The sequence below is a fragment of the Octopus bimaculoides genome, chromosome 3, assembly GCF_046866305.1.
Source record: "Octopus bimaculoides isolate indiv1 chromosome 3, ASM4686630v1, whole genome shotgun sequence".
NCBI classification, from domain to species: domain Eukaryota; kingdom Metazoa; phylum Mollusca; class Cephalopoda; order Octopoda; family Octopodidae; genus Octopus; species Octopus bimaculoides.
The window spans coordinates 147,353,344-147,375,843 of NC_142930.1; the positions used below are offsets into that span (position 1 = coordinate 147,353,344).

At 38.0% G+C, this 22,500-nt stretch overlaps 2 protein-coding genes, 3 non-coding genes and 1 pseudogene across 13 annotated transcripts in view; 1 reads left to right on the forward strand and 5 right to left on the reverse strand.

The window, feature by feature from the left end:
* The window catches only part of LOC106879193 (structure-specific endonuclease subunit MUS81), a 52,867-nt gene extending 44,195 nt beyond the window's left edge, over positions 1-8,672 (reverse strand). For 4 of the 9 annotated variants that reach the window (XM_089349782.1, XM_089349780.1, XM_089349778.1 and 1 more), the window contains exon 1: positions 3,482-3,622. In XM_089349782.1, the coding sequence (XP_089205908.1) occupies positions 3,482-3,484 (3 nt within the window). In that variant the 5' untranslated portion in view covers positions 3,485-3,622. Of the gene's footprint in view, positions 1-3,481; positions 3,623-6,970; positions 7,088-7,811 lie in introns of those variants that run through there. The other 5 variants (XM_089349779.1, XM_089349777.1, XM_089349783.1 and 2 more) reach the window with 5 other exon arrangements.
* Positions 8,673-15,497: 6,825 nt separating this feature from the next.
* LOC128247432 (U2 spliceosomal RNA) lies at positions 15,498-15,691 on the reverse strand. The gene has a single exon (XR_008263819.1). It is a non-coding gene; the product is annotated as a U2 spliceosomal RNA (small nuclear RNA).
* A 1,274-nt stretch (positions 15,692-16,965) lies between these two features.
* LOC128247435 (U2 spliceosomal RNA) lies at positions 16,966-17,162 on the reverse strand. The gene has a single exon (XR_008263822.2). It is a non-coding gene; the product is annotated as a U2 spliceosomal RNA (small nuclear RNA).
* Positions 17,163-18,041: 879 nt separating this feature from the next.
* Positions 18,042-22,500, forward strand: part of LOC149136758 (uncharacterized) — a 33,344-nt gene continuing 28,885 nt past the window's right edge. Inside the window, exons 1-3 of the mRNA XM_089348419.1 lie at positions 18,042-18,062; positions 18,817-18,837; positions 19,349-19,474. Of these exons, the coding sequence (XP_089204545.1) occupies positions 18,042-18,062; positions 18,817-18,837; positions 19,349-19,474 (168 nt within the window). The remainder of the gene's footprint in view (positions 18,063-18,816; positions 18,838-19,348; positions 19,475-22,500) is intronic.
* LOC128247433 (U2 spliceosomal RNA) lies at positions 18,562-18,758 on the reverse strand. The gene has a single exon (XR_008263820.2). It is a non-coding gene; the product is annotated as a U2 spliceosomal RNA (small nuclear RNA).
* On the reverse strand, positions 19,089-19,241 carry LOC128247437 (U2 spliceosomal RNA; annotated as a pseudogene).

The window sequence follows — 22,500 nt, forward strand, 5'->3', positions numbered from 1 at the left end:
ATGTAAGGTGTGTGGGAGGTATTTGTGAATGGGGGTATATGTGGGTTATGTGTGCAAGGGTGTGTATGCTTGGGTGTGTGTGTGTGTGTTTGCGTGATTGTTAGCGTGTGTGTGTATGCGCAAGTGTGCGTGTGTATGTCGTTTGTATAAGTGTGTGGGCGAGTCTGAGCGTGTAAGTGCATGCATGTGTTGTGTGTGTGTGGTGTGTTGGGTGTAGGTGTGTTTACATGTGTGTGTATGGGTGCGTGTATTTTTTGTGTGTGGGTATGTGTGCGTGTAGGAAGGGGTGAGATAAAAAGTGGAAAAAGGTAGTGAGTGTAATAACAAGAGAATAATGGATATAATGTAAAGGGGACGAGGGGGGGGGGGTAAAAAAATAAAAATAAAGAAAAGTGTTGCAGGGACGTAAAGGGGAGAGTCATAAGGAAGAGAGGGCTGCGATGAGTCCGAAGGAGAAAGAAGAATTAAGGTTGAAAATGTAGCGTTGCTCCAAGTGGAGTCGCGAGGGAGTGGACCCATGGTGCAGGGCGAGGCCGAAAACGGAGATGTTAGAGGGGGAGTGATTGGCCAAGTGGAAGTGACGGGCGACGGGGGAGTCCGAACCTAGCCGAACGTCCCTTAGGTGTTCGGTGAAACGGTCGGCCAGCCGGCGGCCTGTCTGCCCCACGTAGAGTTGGTTGCATGGGTTGCATTTGATGCAGTAAATTAGGTTGGAGGAGGTGCAGGTGAAGCTGTGTGGAATGTGAAGAGTGTGTAGGTTCGACCCTGTGACAGAGGTAGTGTTGGTGATGAAGGGGCAGGTGTGACAGCGGGATCTGGAGCACGGGAAGGAGCCGGGTGGGGGTAGGGTGGCAGGGAGGAAACGGAGTGGTAAGGGGGTACGGTTAGGGGATTGGTGTGGGCGAGGAGAGAGGGCGGTGGTGCGGTCGATTCGACGAGCGCGGGCGAGGGCGGATTGGACAAGGTGGGAGAGGTATCCTCGATGCATGAACAGACGAGCAAGATACTGGGACTGGGTCTCGAAACGCTGGTCCAGGCTGCACAAACGTCGGAGGCGGAGGAACTGGGAGTAGGGGATGGCCCGTTTGGTGTGGAATGGATGGGAGGAGGAGAAGTTGAGGTAGAGGTGGGAGTCAGTGGGTTTGAAGAAGGCGGAGGTAGTTAGAGTTGGAAGGGGGGTTGATGGAAAGAGAGATGTCGAGGAAGTTAACAGAGGTGTCAGAGATGGTAGAAGTAAAGTCAAGAGCAGGGTGGAAGTTAGAGAGGAAGGAGATGAAAAGGCAGAGCTGTTCGCGGGAGAGGAAGGTGGCTCCTATACAGTCATCTATGTAGCGACCGTATAGTTCTGGGGTCGGACCGGAGAATTGGGAGAATACTTGGGCCTCAATGTAACCAACAAAGAGGTTGGCATAATTGGGACCCATTCTCGTTCCCATCGCGACCCCAGAGAAGGGTGAGGATGAGTTCTGCCAGACGAAGCAGGGTAGAGGTGCTAGGTGTGGGGTCAGGGCGGCGGTCAAGGAAGTGTTGGAGGGCTGAGAGGTATACACACACACGCGTTATATACACTGCATATGAGGAGTGGGGAAGGTCACTAGAAAACTTTTAGTTCCTAATCCAAGCTAAGTAGATTAGAAGTGCTGACAAGAGATGAGAGTGTTGCAAGTACACCAACTCAACTAAGAGGAGTCAGTCAACAGTAGATTGCCATGGGAGACAATGGTGGTGGTGAAATTATTTTCCTGGGAGGAGGAGGGATATATGTATCTATCTATATATATATAAACACACACACACATATATATATATAAATATACACACACCTGCACGCTATGCAAATCATGAAGGTAACATAATGACGTCATATACTGTGAAGAAAATTAAAGTGTGAAGAGAAAGAACACACATCTATAATATATAAGAGGATAATAAATGACAGAGAATCTTTGGGAGACATGTCTTAAAGTGAATTGGATCGAATTATTCATGTCCTTAATGTCGTTGTTGTTGTTGTTGGTAGTGTTTATCCACCACCACCTTCACCACTACCACTACCAACAACATCAGTCAATATTGATCTATCAAACCTATAGCTCTATCATGAGTTTTAAGACTCATAAAGCCTGACTTAACCTGATCTTTGTGGTATATGAGTGAGTGAAATTACTACAATGTCCCTCTTTTCCTCAATGGGATGGAAGTCCTTCACTAGGTTAACTCACCAGTTATTGCTGGGACTTGTTTACAGCTGAGTGGACTGGAGCGTTATGAAATGAAGTGTGTTGCTGAAGAACATAACACAATGCATGGCCTAGTTGGGATATTGGAATCATGATCATAAGATTTTTAGTGCAACTCTAGCCATCAGGCCACATGTCTTGACAATCAAATCTATAATCATAAGTTCTCCATCTGTGACCACCCTGTCTTTCTTCTTATGGATGTAGGGAACCTACAACACTCTTTAACATAAGATTCTAAAATGGATTTTGAGGGAGATTTGGCTACAATTTCAGTTTGCTCGCTCAACGGCTTGTATTGTGGTATTTAGCTCTACATAAACTCTGATCAAATAGACTTATGATTCAAAGTCATTCCAGATGTGGCTATCTCATCATCATCATCGTTTAACATCCGCCTTCCATGCTAGCATGGGTTGGATGATTTGACTGAGGACTGGTGAACCAGAAGGCTGCACCAGGCTCCAATCTGATCTGGCAGAATTTCTACAGCTGGATACCCTTCCTAATGCCAACCACTCTGAGACTGTAGTGGGTGATATATATATATCACCATTTCCAATGAAGGGATATAATAAATATCATATATAAGTATATATATATTATGTATTATATTATATGTGTGGAGGCGCAATGGCCCAGTGGTTAGGGCAGCAGAATCGCGGTTTCGATTCCCAGACTGGGCGTTGTGAGTGTTTATTGAGCGAAAACACCTAAAGCTCCACGAGGCTCCGGCAGGGGATGGTGGCAAACCCTGCTGTACTCATTCACCACAACCTTCTCTCACTCTTACTTCCTGTTTCTGTTGTGCCTGTAATTTAAAGGGTCAGCCTTGTCACACTGTGTCACGCTGAATATCCCCGAGAACTATGTTACGGGTACACGTGTCTGTGGAGTGCTCAGCCACTTGCACGTTAATTTCACAAGCAGGCTGTTCCATTGATCGGATCAACTGGAACGCTCAACGTCGTAAGCGACGGAATGCCAACAACTATGTTATATATATATATATATATACGTGTGTTTCTATCTACCACATTTCAGGGTATTGAACAGCCAATGGCTATAGTAGAATCCTTTTCATATCACATCTATAAACCTGAGGTTATTGTTCAAGATGCTGTATAGTGGGATCGAATTCATTACCACAAAGTTACTAAGCAAACAGAATAGTTTTGTATGGTATTGTAATGTTTATACTTTTGTTGTAAATGTGGCAAATAAAAAGAATATATTATTACCATTATTATTGGCTCTCTGTTGGTTTAATCTTCATCATCAAAAAATTTTAAGAATATATAATAAACCACTTAATTCTCTTAACTTGAATAAAAAATCAAAACTTGTTATTTTTTTTCATTGTCATTCTCTCCACTAACTCTATTGTCTCACTGATTCTATCTTCCGTGTCTTCACTTGTATCCTGAAATCTCCCTCCTTCCGACCATGCTATGCCTTCCAGCTACTTGTCTATTCATCATGCCAAACAATTTTTCCTGTTTCTCCTTGTCTTCTTCCTTTTATTCACCTTGTTGTCACTAATCCCTAAGATAAATAATATCAATACAATCTAGAAAAACAAATGTCGGATCTGTGAACAAGAAAATTCTTATAGTTTATGAACAAAAAAAAAAGAATTCATATATATATATATTAGCAGACATACCGGGCGTTGCTGGGATTTAATTGGCATAGTTTGTATATATGGTACAGTTAAGTTGAAACATGTGATACAGGGAAGTGCAGCATTGACAACAAAACATTTGTGGAGTAAATGAAGGGCTACTTCGACTAAGTGACGTGTCGTGCATCTGTTTGAAAGATTCCAGGCCCTAACCTTGTCATGGAAAAGTGTGTGTGTGTGTGTGTGGGGGGGATGTGATTCTTGAACACACCAAAAAGCTGTCAGTGGATATACTCTCCTTTGCGGCTATTGGTGTTGCTGCTACCATGCTGAACAATTAGCAGACATAAGAATTACATCTATGTGATGGATTCCGCATGAGAAAAATCTACAAGAGAAATGATGTGGTAAAGGGGGTGGGATTGGCAAGGAAGTGCTTGGAAACAACATGTCATGGGATATTTCAGTTTGGAATCAATAGCTGTGGCTCAACCGTGCATTCCTTCATGTAAACAGCGTGCAACCATTGTGGGAACAACTCAAACAATTCTGTATACAGTGTTGGGGTACACAAGGTCACATGTTTTACATAGTTTAACATGTTTCTGGTCAATGAAACATGTTCTCTCAGCAAGTGCTTATTGCAAATATACACAAGTGATTGTGCGAAAAACAAAATAGAAATTTTGAAAGAAGGATGTACAAAACCAGATTTTAAACATTGAATGGTTATGGGTGGGATCCACTGGAATCAAATAGTAACCAAAGGGATTCAATTCATAGGTAAAAAATGGTTGAGAAACACTGGGCTAACCTATGCTAGCTTGGGTAAACGAACATCGCTACCATCTTGCTATGCTCTGTCTCCACCTGGTCTCTTCTGCATTCCCCAATCTTCCCCATCTCATGACTTCCTTCAACCCAACTCAACTTTTTTTTACATCGCCTCATCTTCTGCTCCCCATACAATCTTGCAAACACCTCAACCATCCTCTTCTACTCAGCTCGCGCCTTGAGGGGCCATGTGGACATCTCATTGCCACTGTCTATCTGGTCACAGCTTCGACTGATCATTCTCTCCATCCTCTACTAAATGTGAATAACCATGCAGTTCTTCTACAAGAACCAGATCTGCCTTCACGACTTATACTAAAGTCACCTCCTCCTTTGGGATTTGCACTCTTGCAAAACTGCAAGATGATTTAAATAATGCCGATGGCACAAAAAAAGCACTCAGTACATGCTGTAAAATGGTTGGCATTAGAAAGGGGGATCCAGCCATACAAACTATACTAAAGTAGACATTGGAGCATTATGCAGTCTTTGGACACATTGGATCCTGTAATCAATCCAAGCCTTCTCTTTCTCTTCACTTCATAATACAGATTGTTCTGTGAGCAGTACTCTTACAGAGAAAGCCTCCACCATCACCGTCTGCTTTGCAGCCAACTCCACACCTTTTTTCAATCATGAGCAGTTCTCAGCATTCTAAATCACTTCAATTATTGGGTCTCACTTAGACTGAGGATCTATCCCTGGTAAATGAACATCATTAACATAACTATAGTCATATTCCAAAGACTGGTCAGATGATAATTTCCCCTCCCCAACTCTAAATTATTGATATTCTATAAAACTTAGGAGATCTCAGAATGGAGTATTAGCTCTTCCATCTGTGACAGCATTGTTGTTCAACACACAGATGTGTTGGACAAAAAGGGTTACCTGACTGATTGGCATAAAATCACTCATAGATGTGCCCTAACCTCTTGCTCACAAAGCATGCTTTCTCTTCTCTGTGCCTTTTCTACTGCTATTATAATGGACTTTGCTCTTTGGAGGTGACAGTGTTAGCAGGAATTCCTGGAGTCATTTATAGACGTGTCCTAACCCCTTGCCCACAAGGCATGTTGTCGCCTCTCTGTGCCTTTTTTACTGCTACTATAATGGCCTTTGGAAGTGACTGTTCTTCATCTCCCACCAGCCTTGTTGTGTCCAACTCCCCAGGCAGGCCCCGCATTAATCACTATGCCCAGTTCTTCCTTCCTTCTTAGGACGTCATTCTGGCAGATGTTGACTCACAAAAGCATCAAATAACCTGTCAAAGAGGGCCTGTATAAATACGAAAACCATTCCTTCCTCCAGATGCAGCAAGTAAAAAAAAAGAAAAATTGTATGCCTATGTGCGTACGTAATAGCACAACATGCATTCAAACACTTTGATTAGATCTCAACCTATATTAAAAGTAAAATAGGATTTTAATATAGTGAGCGATTATCCAAACAATTAGAAGACAAAACTTAGTTTTCTATACCCTTCCCAAACACAAAATTAAGATATACTTAAAAGAAACATTAAAATGCATAATTTAAATACTATATTAAAAAAAAGTAAACGCATTAATACATTATACACATATACAAACGACAAATATTCAAAATATTCATAAGTAAAAAGTAGAATTAAATTAAGGAGGAAAATAATTAGTTTTAAATCTCTGAGCGAGAAGTATTGAAGAATAAGGACGCAGTTGTGCGTCAGTAGCCAGATGGAAAAGATGTTTTCCTGGTGTTAAAAAAGGTAGTAAAATTGTCCTAATCAGGACTGCCACTTTATGTTGGCAAATAGAATTAAATTAGTTTCCGTTTAAAATAAAGTGAAAGTAATATTTAGTTTGTATTCCGCTAGGATACATAGATTGTTTTTGTTATTTCGTTAATTAAAGATGGAAAATGAGTTACAACGTAATGTAAACAACATAGCACTTTTAACATATTCCCTTGTAGTATTTGGAAACATTGTTGAGGTTTTCGGTGATAAAAGATTTTAAAAATTATTTTGAAAAGTGACACGGAAGATTTTGCACGCCGCTGAAGTGTTCGAAGATAAAACGTGTTAATAAAATAAGTTAATACTTTTAATTATAATTCCATTTAGATCTCAGGTATTTTATATATAAGTTCTCAACTGCTATTTTATTTAGTTATTAGGATGCATGCGGCCCAAAATGTGTACATTTCAACACATTGCGGCTGGCTGTGTGTGTATATTTATATATGTATATATATTGAAAGAAACAAGTTCGGACAACAGAACTTTAATTACCATAACTTCATAATGTTAAACTCGACTTTTTCACAAAACGTTTTGGTCGTGTACTTCATGATAGCCCTTTCCTGTTATCGATGCCGAGCGAGAGACAGGCTGTGAATGAATGAAGGCAAATTTGACCGTAGCGGGATTTGAACTTAAAACGTAAAGACGTATAACTAAATAACACACGGAATGAAATCAATATTTTGGTGAAATTCTGGAATAGATGTCCCTCGAAGTTCTACACTTTTATAAAGAAAGCGTAGAGTAAACTGAATGAACTCGGATCTGTTACCAATAGTTACAATACAGGACCTGGAAGTATGAAAGAGTCGGTATTGTTGTTTTAGTTGTTATTAACCTCAGATCTGTCTGATTGTTATTATTTAGCTTCGACTCAATTTTTTTCTCCAGACGCAGTACATCCATGACTGAAATACCTAATGTATCCTTCTTTCCCAAGACGATCAGGGTAGGGTTTGAAGATTCGACTGCTATTTCTAGCAAGACGTGCGACCACAGAAGTTTACTCGATGCCGGATATGCACTCATCATAGTATGACAAAACTAAATGTTGCAGTCTCATTTATGTCCCATACTGTATTATTTCCGCTTGTTAAACTCAATAAAACTCATTATTTACAAGTTTAAATGACTTTATAATGGAGAAATTATTATTAAAACTAAATCGTAATTTTCAAACAAACCGTTGCCACAACAGACCGTACAATGGACAAAGAATAACGAACCCAGGTTATAGAAATAAATATATGTAATTATATTTCAAATCATAAAAGTAAATATAACTTATTTTTTGTTTATAGACACATTAAAAATAATTTCCAATACTTACGTAAGTAAATTAATAAATAACAACTACAAATTCTAAGTGTGACGGTATCCAGAATTATTTAAAGCTTGATTCATTTTCAAAACGTGTCCAGGACTTCAAGGTAGACAACTCATGGCGAAAACATGTAAAGGGGAAAATAAATATTTAATGCACTGTATGGAAAAAGTATATAGGTATTAGTCCCATAAAGTAAAAAAAATAATAAATATCGATGCTATAACTTCCTGGTGTGTTATGAGATTCAACAATAAAAAAAACTAGTTATTTAAAAAATGTAACCCAATGATTTTTTTTTTTGCTCAAGGGAGTTAATTATAGGTTAATTTATCTCCCTTGCACATTACGCAGGAATATGTATTAGTGTCGGAGCACTTATCCGGCTTTCAGAAATCTGGAATTACCAAAAAAACGTATATTTTTGAAATAGTTGTTGCGTACGGTGTGTTAAAACTAGTTTTGTTCTTTACTTTTTTAAGTATATTGATAAAAATTAAACATTCTCCGCTTTTGAAGTGTATTAATTTGTAACAATCTGTTAAATAAAATCATGCTTTCTTTTATGTTTCATTGTATGTTTTATATATATCAGCGACAGAGGCAGTATTAATACCGGGAGTAATATTTACGCCTACTTAAACGTAGGTGTTCTGTTAGGACAAACTATAGAGAGGAGACAGTCAGACAAACACATACATAAAGATACAAGCAGAGAGAGAGGTGGAGAGAGAAAGAAACAGAAAGAAAGAGAGAGGGGGAGAGAAAGAGACAGAAAGAGAGACGGAGAGGGAGACAGAAAGAAAGAGAGAAATGCACGCACATTTGAAAAAACAGGAGGAAAAAGCACTCACTACATGCATACACAAGCGCAGGCGTGGTTGTGTGCTGAGAAGCTTGCATCACGACCACATAGTTCCGGGTTCCTGCGTGGCACTTTGGGAAAGTGTCTTCTACTATAGCCTCGGGCTGACCAAAGCCTTGTGAGTGGATTTAGTAGAGGGAAACTGAAAGAAGCCCGTCGTATACACACACACACACGCACACACACACACACACACGCACATGCATATATGGGTACAGGACGTCACCAACAGGAAACAACGTGAAATACGAAAGCAAATGAGTTAAATACGCAAATAACGAGAGAAAAAAAGACAAGTAAAGAAAGAATGACCCTTCATCAGTTGTCGGTTGTCTATCTGCTCCCCATTTCGATATATATATATATATATATATATATATATATATATATATATATATGCAGGGGATGGTGGCGAACCCTGCTGTACTCTTCCACCACAACTTTCTCTCACTCTTACTTCCTGTTTCTGTTGTGCCTGTAATTCAAAGGGTTAGCCTTGTCACACCGTGTTACGCTGAATATCCCCGAGAATTACGTTAAGGGTACACGTATCTGTGGAATGCTCAGCCACTTGAACGTTCATTTCACGAGCAGGCTGTTCCGTTGATCGGATCAACTGGAACCCTCGACCTCGTAAGAGACGGAGTGCCAATGTATGCGTATATATATATATATATATATATATATATATATGTGTGTGTGTGTGTGTGTGTGTGTGTGTGTGTGTATATATATATATTAAAAAAACGGAACAAGAACGTAACGAACGACAATGAAGACACACGGACAGATGGACGATACAAAGACAGGCAGGAAAACCAGGACGGAACATTCGTGGCTTTCTATTCATCAGTCAAGCTTCCGATTATCAGTACAGTTTCGGTCTGTTACACTTGAGACTGCTCAAAAGTGGTAGGCCCCCCAAACATAAAATTTTTGGAAGAAAGCTGGCGAATATGTGCGACAACGCTGCCGGAAGAAAAAAAACCGAGAAAACGGAGAAAATGTTACACGATTACGAATACAAACAACAAGAATAACAACAGGTGTCTTTCGACTAAAAGGACAAGTTAAGCTAAGCTGGCATGTAAAGCGGAAGCCTTACGGCAACACACATAGTTGAAAGTCAGGAAACAGGAAAATAAGGTGTTGTGTGAGCGGTGGTCGCGTGGGAGGAACAGAGAGAGAGAGATAGGGAGCAGAGGGATTTAAGAATTAATTTGCTTGCGGGAAGGACTGCTCCAGCGAAGTCGCGTATTGTCCTTGCCTTCGAAACGCGGAGTAGATGGAGCAGGGACAACTGAAGAAGGGTAATATTCTATAAGTTGCATGTCTCGTTTCTCTGTTTGTTTGTTTTTTTCGTTGTTCAAAACAAATTTCGTTTTCTGTCTTCGTCGTTATGTTTTCGTTTCTCATTGTGTTTAACGTTTTTTGTGATGTCCTGTACCCATATATGCTTGTATGTATACATATAGATGTCGGTATGTACATATATGTATGGATATATGCATATAATTATATATCATATATGTTATTATATGATCGAACGCCACGCATTGCCACCAAGTATATATATATATATATATATATATATATATATATATTATGTATATCCAATGGATGTCTGATGAACCTATTCCACACATACAATAACAGCCATATCAACAATCCAACGTATCTCCATCATCAGCTGCACCACGGATATCAGTATGGTTCCGACACCTGAGCAGTACCATTCAATCCAGTGGTGTCAACAGCACTAAAATAAGTGTTGTTTGGGAACAAACATACCTTAGAGATCACCACATTCACTCAATCTTAATTCTCGGAAGGATTAAACACTATATATATATATATATATATATATATATATATATATATATATATATATATATATATATATATATATATATATATATATATATATATATTTATATATATATATGTATGTGTGTATGTATGTATGTATGTATGTATGTATATATATATATATTTAAATATATTTCGGATAATATATATATATATATATATATATATATATATATATGTATGTATGTATAAAAGAAGATACTCTGAAACTCCCATACTCCCTCCCTTCAGATGAAACTCTCATGGCATCCAACAACATCAGAGAGTTGGGAGCATTTGTGGACAACAACATAAGCTGGGCGGCTCATATAAACAGCAAAGTTGACATGGCCCGCAAAATGTGTTCCCGGATTCTCAAAACTTTCCAGTCGAGAGATATCCACACCATTATCCTTCTCTTCTCCACTTTTGCCCGACCCCACCTTGAATACTGTTTGTTTACTGTGGTCTAACCACACGAAACAAAGTATCATGAAAATTAAAGCAGCTCAAAGGGCAATTACAAAAAAGATAGATGGCATGACAGGCCTTGATTATTGGCGTCGACTAGAAAAGCTCAAACTTTATCCTCTCCAACGCTGCCGTGAACGCTACATCATCTGCATGACGTGGAACATATTTCATCAGCATTGCCCGAGCAGATCCGAATGGAGAGTTGCCCTATCTCCTACCCTGTCGACGATCTTCAGAAGCTTAGTCATCTGCAAAAATTCTAATGCTGCTGTATTCGATGAAGTCATGATATCATTGATGTAAATAATGTAAAGGAGTAGTCCTGATACAGTGCCTTGTAGAACTCCACTGATAACTTGCTGAGTTTGATGGAACATCATCGATCATTACATGCTGGGTTCTGTTCATCATTAAACGTTCAATCCGCTTTAAGTTTCCCTCGGTCTCGAATGTAGGATAGTTTCTTTAATAGGATGCTGTGGTCAACCTTGCTGAAGTCTAGGTATATGACATCTGCACTGGAACCTGGAGACCTCTCCCAGAGCCTTTAGCATGCCATTAAAGTGAAGCAGGAGTTGTGACAGGCAGTCTCTGCCATTGCAGATTCCAGCTGGTAGAGAATATGCAGGTTGTTACTTTCGCGAAAGTGAGTTACTCGAGATTTCACCACTCTCTCAAATAATTTGAGATGAGAGGTAGATTCATTGGCAACGATTTCTCGTCCTGTTTGAAATCTGGGACAATCGAATAGGATAAGACATTATCATCCAGTGGTTTTCCCCAAAGAATAGTTATGTATGTATGTCTCTTCTATTTCTTAATTATAAATCTTCCACTGAGGAGGAAGCCGGTTTCCAACAAAGATACAAGGATCCCTCTTTGGGATGTAGTTAACGGACAAATTCCCGTTTAGAACTTGAGAAAAATCTTGCACATTTTTACTGTTCCATGCACAGAGCCAGTCAGTTTCTCTTTCTAAAAATCCCAGTTCATCCAGATTCTCCTTTAAGCATTTACTAACAAAACCTAGTGCTCCAATTATTATTGGTATGAATATGAATTCATAGTCTGGACATAGAAGCTGAAGGTTTCGAAGGAGTTGTCCATAGATATCCTCTTTTTCTTTGATTTTCAAAGAGATATTTACATCTCCAGGGCAGCTGACCTCTATGATGGTATATACCTTTGCCCGACTGTCCCAAACAACAATATCCGGCCTGTTATGTTTACATTTAACAGAAATTTTGATGGGAATATTCCACCAGTATTCTTTGAGTTGGTGTTTATATATGTGTTCCATAGCAGAGGGATTTTCTAAGTTTATTTGAGGACAGTCTTCTTTGCGGGTGGCATTGTAAATTGTTTTATCGACAACATCGTGCCGCATAGGGAGGTAGTACCGTGATGACATTTTAGGACAGTTGCTAATCACATGCGTGATGTCTTCCACAGAAACATGACATAGCATACACATGCGGTTGCACATTGGGACTACAAGAGCGTCACTGTCTCTCTTGTTCACCAGGTACTTTGTGACAATATCCTGTTCCTGGATTGAAAACGCATAGCCTTTAAAGTGTAATGTGATGTAGTGGTCTTGTTCCAAGAGAGGCAGCGCTTTGTGTCAATTCTACTGTCTTCTTCGAGCTTCCGGGAAACTTCCCCATGCATTGTCTTTTTTTTTTGTATGCTGAATGCTTCCGCCCCCCCAGGTCTTCTCTGAGGTAAGAGAACCCAGCTGTTTTGGGGCTGTATAGATCATCAGGAAGAGGCTGGAAATGACGATGCCCTGGGAAGGACGCTGGGTCTCGATGATAACCAGCTGGACAGCCTGTTCCGAAGAACGTTCGGGCCGAAGACACTGGATAACTTCCAAAAGTCTTTGGCCTGGCAGTGTTACCGCAGAGCCCTACTCGTTCGGGATAAAGCCATGAGACACGGCCACCCTGGGCCGACGGCCTGTCCAAGATGCGGGCAGGGCGTGGAAACCGTCCTGCACGCTATTGTTCAGTGTCCGGGTATTTCAGAAATATGGGTTTATGCGGAACAACTATTGTCTGATGGAAGAAGAATACAGCTATCGTCTGAGTCAATTGTAAAAATTAACCCGCCGGATTTCTTGACGAAAGAAGGTAAGAATTGTTTTCTCGTAGTAGTAGCAATTGCGAGAGAAGTGATTTGGAAGTCGAGAATGAAAGGTATCGTAACATATACCTGCGTCTCCAGCCTCGACCTCGTGAAAATGTTCACTTTTCCCTTGAAAATGAAGGTGGGGCTGGAAATGAGGTGTTTGTCAGAGAGTGAATTTAAAAAAACGATGGACGCGTGTAGTACGCATGTTGGGGGTGAAAGGCCCTGCGTGAGCACGATTGAGTGACTACCAGTAAGTCGGTGCTAAAGACAGGGCTCGGAGCATACCTGTTTTGAACACCTCATCGTGTGATTTATTGTTTGTGGTTTGTGATTTATTGTTTGGGATTTATTGTTTGTAATTTATTGCTTGTAATTTATTGTGTTGTAATTCATTCGATTTCATTGTACATGAACATTTTATATCATTCGATTGTATGTGACCCCAATCACATTGTATTTTCCCCTCTATGTTAGCCCGCATAGGTAATAAAAAATCAGATCATCAGGTAGAGAGTGTTTCTTCAGGAGCTCACTGCCAAATCGTACATTGTTGCTCACTTCACTTTTCAGCACTGCATTTATATATTTATTTTTGCTGTTGTTGTTCAGCAGGTGCTGCCTGAGTGATACCATACGGCATTCGAAGGCCATCTGCACTGATCTCAGGCCTCTACCACCTTCATTTCTTCTTAGGTAGAGCCTGTCAACATCACTGTTTCTGTGAAAGTTCCCAGGATTTTGATATCTATGGAGTGCGCGCGCGTGTGTGCGTGTACATGTGCGTGCGTATGTGTGTGTGTGTATGTGTGTGTGTATGCGTATGTGTGTGCGTGCGTGCGTGTACATGTGCATGTGTGTGTATGTGTGTGTGTGTGTATGCGTGTGTGTGTGTATGTGTCTGATATGGACTTGTGATGCATAAAAGCAATTTTGTGTAAATCGTTAACGGAACATAATCAAGAGTGTTTATATGCGCCACAAGTCAATATGAGATGTTCTCTCATGGTCACCAACGCAGTATTCTGTGTTCTAAAACAACATACATTTTTAAGTGGACGCACACACACCACACGCATACACACCACATGCACCACACACACACACATATATATATATATACATATGCATATATATGTATATATTTTTGTACATTTATTTATATGTGTGTGTATATATATATGTATGTGTGTGTAGAATACAGGAGAAACAAGTTTTAAGAAACATTATATTAGTTTAACGTTTAGAAAGAAGCGAAAGAGTTTTGCGGTTCCGGGTGCTATTCCTCCATCAGAAGAATGATAGAGAGATGTAGTTGTGAAATGAATGCTATTTGTTTTGTGGATGTTATCTACTATTAATAAGGTGCATGGATGTGGAATGGGGAATTAACTTCATAGGAAATATATATGCACAGATCTAATGTTTTCCTGCCTTTGTATTGTAGATGTCTATCGATGAATACATTTCCGAGCAATTATATATATTGCAATGAAAGTTTGAAATTTTCTGTGAAATTCAAGATATACAGTCTTAGAGAATCACTGACATTTACGAGCTGCCGTAAATAATCTAAAAAATTAGTCATGACAAATTTCGAGTATTACATTTAGTACTTAAAAAAGGTATAATTTATGGGAATTTACACAATTCTATGAATGTTATTCATATTACTGACTTATTTACGTCAAAAGAATTTACAAACTTCGAGAAAACGTGAAATAGTTTTTAACGATTGAACTGCAAGTAAATAAAACAATAGACAATGACGTGTAAATATTGCGTCAAAACCTCTTTTGGATAGAAAAAGTCGAAGGCTGCCTGGGGTGTTTAAACCTAATATTTACATAGTTTTATTTGTAGTTTTATCTACTTCGAGTTCAATCCATTAAAAACGATTTATTTCACTGATTTATTTTATTACAAACACCGCATTGATAAAATGAAAAGTGGTCACCCTGTGTGTTTTGAAAGGGTGAAGAGAGTTGACTAATGGGTGCAAGACACTTGGGGGAAAACCTACAACTATCCTGCTAATGATAAATAGTGTTCAAGTGGTTATGAGAACTGAAAAAATTAGTAGATATATTTGAGTAAAATATAAATATATATATTTTGGCTTTGTTGAATCGAGGGCAGAGGTGTGTAAAATAATAGTAGTTGGCTGGTTGAGATGAAATAGTCTGGTTTGTTGATGCTGATGATATATATCTGTAGTGTTTGATTGGGGAAAATTGTTTGTCGCAGGTGAAAGTTTAAGGAAACATAGATGATGTTTGAGAATTATTGTTTGGGATTCGAATGAGTGGTTATTAGTTTGACAAGATTTGGAAAAATATTCCTTCTAATTTTGTTTTCTGTATATATTTCCGTTGCGGAGGTGGGTTAAATCCTATCCTTACTGCAATAACATGTCCACACGTAGAAAAGGGAGAGCAAGCTCCAACACCTTCGCCAGTAATAGAAAAACAGTTTAATATCGATGTTCCAATATTAGGAACACATCAAATATTAATCTGATAATATCATATACTACACTTTGATCTTAGCCAAAAGGCCGAGAAGCGATAAAACGAGTGTTACATGGCCGATATAAGATGTGATAAGCAACTGGAGGCTGAATGACGTGTGTTTCGAGAAAAAAATACCTGAAATTAATTAAGTTCAACGGTTGTAAAATCAGAAATATTTTCCTTTGATCTATAATTAATAATCTGCTTTCATACGTTTATTTTGTAGATGCCCACTGAAGAGGTAGAAGCTTTGCTATATTTATGAGCTGTTCTCTCTCTGTCATTTTTTTTTTCTGATAGTTATGACAAATATTGAGTGGTTAATTTATCACTTGTAGAAAAATATTTATTTTCGGAAAATTAGCAAACATTCTATGAATATTGCCCATATTTTACTGATTATTTTTTTTATCGACTCTGCAATAATGCAATGTAAAGTAGCCACACTGCATATTTTGAAATGGGAATATAATGCCAATTGACTGAGAGTAAAGCATTTCATGCGAAGCTACACAGATTGTGCTAAAGTATGATATTGTATTTGGATTACTATGGGGACTGAATAATAAGTAAAGGTTCTTTTCAGACTTGTAGAGGAGTGTAAAATGACTGAGATGAAGTTATGAAATTCATTGACGCTGGTAATAAGCATATATTGTTGTTTGGTAGTTGAAAGTTGCTTGAACAGTGTCAGAGTTCAAAATTGAGAAATACGGCATGCGATCTGATTATGGCGTTATTAGTTTGAGAAATTTTGTAGATGCCCACTGAAGAGGTAGAAGCTTTGCTATATTTATGAGCTGTTCTCTCTCTGTCATTTTTTTTTTCTGATAGTTATGACAAATATTGAGTGGTTAATTTATCACTTGTAGAAAAATATTTATTTTCGGAAAATTAGCAAACATTCTATGAATATTGCCCATATTTTACTGATTATTTTTTTATCGACTCTGCAATAATGCAATGTAAAGTAGCCACACTGCATATTTTGAAATGGGAATATAATGCCAATTGACTGAGAGTAAAGCATTTCATGCGAAGCTACACAGATTGTGCTAAAGTATGATATTGTATTTGGATTACTATGGGGACTGAATAATAAGTAAAGGTTCTTTTCAGACTTGTAGAGGAGTGTAAAATGACTGAGATGAAGTTATGAAATTCATTGACGCTGGTAATAAGCATATATTGTTGTTTGGTAGTTGAAAGTTGCTTGAACAGTGTCAGAGTTCAAAATTGAGAAATACGGCATGCGATCTGATTATGGCGTTATTAGTTTGAGAAAGTTTGGAAAAATTTTCAGTGTAATTTATCTTTTATTCATATCTCTGTTACGTAACCAAACACCTGGATGTCCTGCAATATCAATCAGGTCTACTCGTGGCAAAGTTAGAGCAAGCTCCAACACATCGGCAGTAATCAAAAATCAGTTTAATATCGAAGTTCGCCAAATTAGGAATATATCGGATATAAAGCTAATAACAAGATACTACACTTTTGATCTTGGCTGAAAGACCGAGAAGCGATATGATAATTATCATACGGGCGATACTATGCTTTGATCTTAGCCAAAAGACCGAGAGGCAATAAAATGATTACTACACGGGCGATATAAAATGTTTCACTGTTGAAGAATGATTAGTGTGTGTGTGTGTGTGTGTGTGTGCTTGCACGTGCCTGTGCGCGCGCGTGTTTGTATGGAAACAACAGCAATTAATTGTAAAGTCATTGGACTGTGGTCATGCTGGGGCACTGCATTGAGACGTTTAGTAGAACAAACCGACGCCAGTATTTATTTTAAAGCTTGGTACTTGTTTCATTGGTCTCTTTTTCCGAACCGCTAATGTTACGGGAGCATAAACAAATCAACACCGGTTGTCAAACGATGGTGGAGGACAAGTATACACACACACATATATACTACAGGCTTCTTTGAGTTTCCGACTATAAAATCCATTGCCGAGCGTTACGATTTGAATTGATCATCACTGCAATAATCCTTTCTGCTATAGGCACAAGGCCTGAAATTTTGGTGAGGGGTCTAGTCGATTCCCCTCACCTAAATTTCAGGCCTTGTTACGCACTGGGGTCGATGTAATCAGTGCGTAACAAGGTCTGAAATTTTGGTGAGGGGACTAGTCGATTACATCGACCCCAGTGCGTAACTGGTACTTAATTTATCGACTCCGAAAGAATGAAAGGCAAAGTCGACCCCCGGTGGCATTTGAACTCAGAACACGAAAACAGACGAAATACCGCTTAGCATTTTGCCCGGCGTGCTAACGACTCTGCCAGCTCACCGCCTTTCATCACTGCAATAATGAAATGTGGGCCAACGTGCGTCTTGTGAAATGTGAAAAATTTGCTGTCTAATTAGTGCAAGGAATTTTGTGCGACTCAACGACTATGGCGCTAAGGTATTATATTGTGAGAGGATTATGATGGGAAATGAAAAATGAAACAATATGTTTGCGTAAAATATTATTTTAGCTTTGAAGTTTCGAGTGTAGAGATGTGTGAAATAATTGTAAATGGCTGACCAAGATGAATAATGTGGCTCGCTGAATTGGATTATACTGGTATATATACATACGTGTGTGTGTGTGTATGTGTGTGTGTGTGTGTGTGTGTGTGTGTGTGTGTGTGTGTGTGTGTTGACCACAACATTCAATTTTTTTTCTCCGTGTTTTTCTCCTTGTTTTCTCCTTATTCTTTCTGTTGAAGAGCGTAGCTCGAAACGTTAAAGACTTTCTCTATTCCCGAGCGTTAAACTAATACATCCTTTTGTTGTTTACACTACCTGTCCTCGTCTGTTGTTGTTTTTTTCGTAAATTCTCCCATATATATATATTTATATGTATATATATATATATATATATATATATATATATATATATATATATATATATATGTATATATATGTACACACACACACACGCACCTAAACATACTGCAATACTAGGTTAGTCCCAGACAGGGGTCGAGCAAGCTCCAAAATCTTAGCCGCAAATATTTAAAAAATTAGTTTAATATCGATGGTCTCATAAAAGGATCATATCAGATATTAAGCCAATAAGAACAAATACTACATTTTGATCTTAGCCAAAAAGGTTGAGAAGCGATTAAACGAGTTAGATGGGTTTATACTTGTAATTAATTTTTTCCTGCTTTTATCTTGTAGATGTCCATCGAAGATTATATTGTAAAGACATTGTGAAATTTGTATGACTCTCAATAAGTACAAGTTAGACGCTTCGCTGTACATATGAGTAATAGCTTTGATTTTAGAATGAATTCTGTCAAATCTAGTGTAATAAATTAATCACTATTAGATAAGTGTTAATTTTAAAGGTAGTTGCAGGCATTCTATGAATTTTTGTGTGCTTATTAGTTATTTTATTAATCTTGAAATGAGTAAGTGTAAAGTGTTTGAAATTGTGCATATACTACTATATCAGGTCAGCCGAAGTAAAGTAAATCTTCGCCGAAGAACAAAAAAGAAAAATCAGTTTAATATTGAAGGCTCCATATTAGGAACATATCAAATATTAAAGTGATAGGAGCAGATACAATACTTCGATTTTGGTCAAAAGGCTGAGAAGCGATTAGTCTATTACTCAAGCGATGTAAAATTCGTTTCGCTATTGAAGGATAAATAGTGTCCGCAATTGTGTAACGATTTTAAACTGGAATCAAAGGCTTTTGTTTTGTAGACGTTCCGCAGCTTATTGTGCAGTAATATTGAAATTTGTGTAACATGCAGTTCGTTTAAGGTAAAAGCTTCGCTGTATTCACCAGCCTATAACGTTGATTATAAAATGAATTGTGTGAAATATTGTGTAAGTAGCTTTATCATTAGTAGAATTGTTTTTGATTTAATTGTTACTGATAATTTTATCGATACGATAATCTTCAAATGTTAGCTGCTTTACTTGTGTATTCTGAAGCGTGAATGTAACTAATTCGAGCAAAACAGTTTGCGCACCGCCAGATTGTTGGGCTATATTAGTGTATTCTGTATTGATTATAATGGGAAAAGTGGAGGCGCAATGGCCCAGTGGTTAGGGCAGCGGACTCGCGGTCATAGGATCGCGGTTTCGATTCCCAGACAGGGCGTTGTGAGTGTTTATTGAGCGAAAACACCTAAAGCTCCACGAGGCTCCGGCAGGGGATGGTTGCGAACCCTGCTGTACTCTTTCACCACAACTTTCTCTCACTCTTACATCCCGTTTCTGTTGTGCCTGTGGTTCAAAGGGTCAGCCTTGTCACACTGTGTCACGCTGAATATCCCCGAGACCTACGTTAAGGGTACACGTGTCTGTGGAGTTCTCAGCCACTTGCGCGTTAATTTCACGAGCAGGTTGTTCCGTTGATCGGATCAACTGGAACCCTCGATGTCGTAAGCGACGGAGTGCCAACAAATGGGTTTGATAGATCCATTTGAAGAAAATACGTGGGAAGTTGCAAACAATATACCTGGATTTTTCTTGTTGAAAATTTAAGAGAACCAGTGCCATATGAAGATAAGAACTTTTTATTAAATAGGAACCATTAAGGCTACATGACCAGAGAAAATTTGTAGAATTGATACGAAAAAATGTGTCAACAACATTATCACGAAATTTCATCTGAAAGAAACTAGTGAACGGTAATCTTCGAATAGCGACAGTGCGAAACACTACCTCTGTATAAATAAATAATTATATTCTATAACATGTGTTGAGTGTTCTTTCTCCCACGTGTGCAACACACACGAGCATACACACATACTTATAAACATATACATAAATATAATACTTACCTACAAGTGTGTGTGTGTGTGTGTGTGTGTGTGTGTGTGTATATGTTGTGTGTATCACTTATAAATATTCTAATATAGATGCTCGAATACTATACATATATACATAATACATACATGCATGCATGCATACGTACATATAACTAATAAATTTTCTATAGCATATACATGCTTCTTATACGCTTCTATGCACGCGCATAGAGTGTGTGTGTGTATGTGTGTGTGTGTGAGAGAGAGAGAGAGAGAGAGAGAGAGGGGGAGATAGATGAATATCTATTCTGTTGATATTCAGAGCGATATACCTATTTACATACATGCATACATACATGCATGCATAATACATACATACATACATACATGCCTACGTAAGTACTAAACATCTACGGAATGACCTAGATGCCAAAATCCAACTATATAAAACCAAAATCCAACTATATAAAAACGTCCATTGAAAAGGTGATGAAAATGGCGTTGCTCCAGTATGGCCACAAGCTTTTGGGCTGGAACATATAAAGGAATAAAGTACACACACTTACACCTACGTACGCACGTACGTTCTCTCGTACTTACGTACATGCCTACCTACCTACCTACCTACCTACCTACCTATCTATCTACCTACCTACTTACAAGCATGCACCCCCACATAATTATATATACATGCACACGCATACACACACATATATGGAAAGGAGAGAGAGAGAAAGAGAGGAGAGAGAGAGAGTGTGTGCGAGAGAGAGTGAGAGCACGTATGTATTTTTATATGTATGTGTGATACTGCAAATATCGCTACACAGAGAAATGAATGACACCCACTGGAATCTATGGTTACAAAACAGCCTAAGGCTCTAAACAACATTAAAAGAATATAATATCGCTGAACTTGTGATGCAGCTGAAAAATTGAAGAGCTGCCATGTTTTTATATACAAAACTAAGTGATCTTGTTACTGTTTAATATGGAACGGATTTATTTTCATCAAAGACAACCCAGCTTTTTGAAGATAACTTGTGATTTGAGTGAAGATTTCACCGCAGTTTCTTCCAGGTGAAGTCACAGTGTAGAGTCACCTTCGGTTGCTAGTTTTTGTACGTATCTATATGTATATATATATATATATATATATATATATATATATATATATATATATATATATATATATATATATATATATATATATATGTATGTGTGTATGATGGTTATTTTTTTTCTTGCTGAATAAACACACGCACTATAGTGTGTTTATTTGACAAGGAAAAAAAAATCATCCCGAAATATAACATTATTTGTTTTCAGTTTTCCATTTTATTCGTTTTATGTTTTTTTGTACCCACTGCGGTGTTGTGTCTGTCCCCTCTGTGTAAGAGCCCGAGTACTTGAATAAAGAATTGATATGTGTATATATATATATATATATATGTGTGTGTGCGTGTGTGTGTGTGTGTGTGTGTGTGTATATATATATATATATATATATATATATATATATATATATATATATATATATATATATATATATGTATATATACAGGAGCGAAGACACGTTACGATAAAATAGAGAAATTTGAAAAGACAACACGAAACCGGTTATTTCTTCAAATACAATGTTTATATACCAAAAAATTTTATAACATTTTTCTGACATAATTTAAATATATACTTTAACCATGTAACACAAGCCTTCTGTAGTTTTTTCACTCTTGTTTATCTTTTATACATCCAACCACGTGCTTTTACATACCAACTTTCTCACCTATATATATATATATATATATATATATATATATATATATATATATATACATATATATATACCCATGAACAATATATAATAGTGCAATTAAAAAACCGAAATTCCGAAATCCGAAAACCTTTGAAAGTTTTTGGAATGCCGACATAATAAGCTCCAAATGGAAAATTCCACAAAGTACTTGGAAAGTTCCACCAAGTATAGGTTATTTGAGCATTATGACACGTTATGATATTCCAGCTTTTCATTCAACTACCGATAGTGAACACAGTTGAAATAGGTCTGTCATCGAAATTTCTCGAACCTGACGCAGCTGT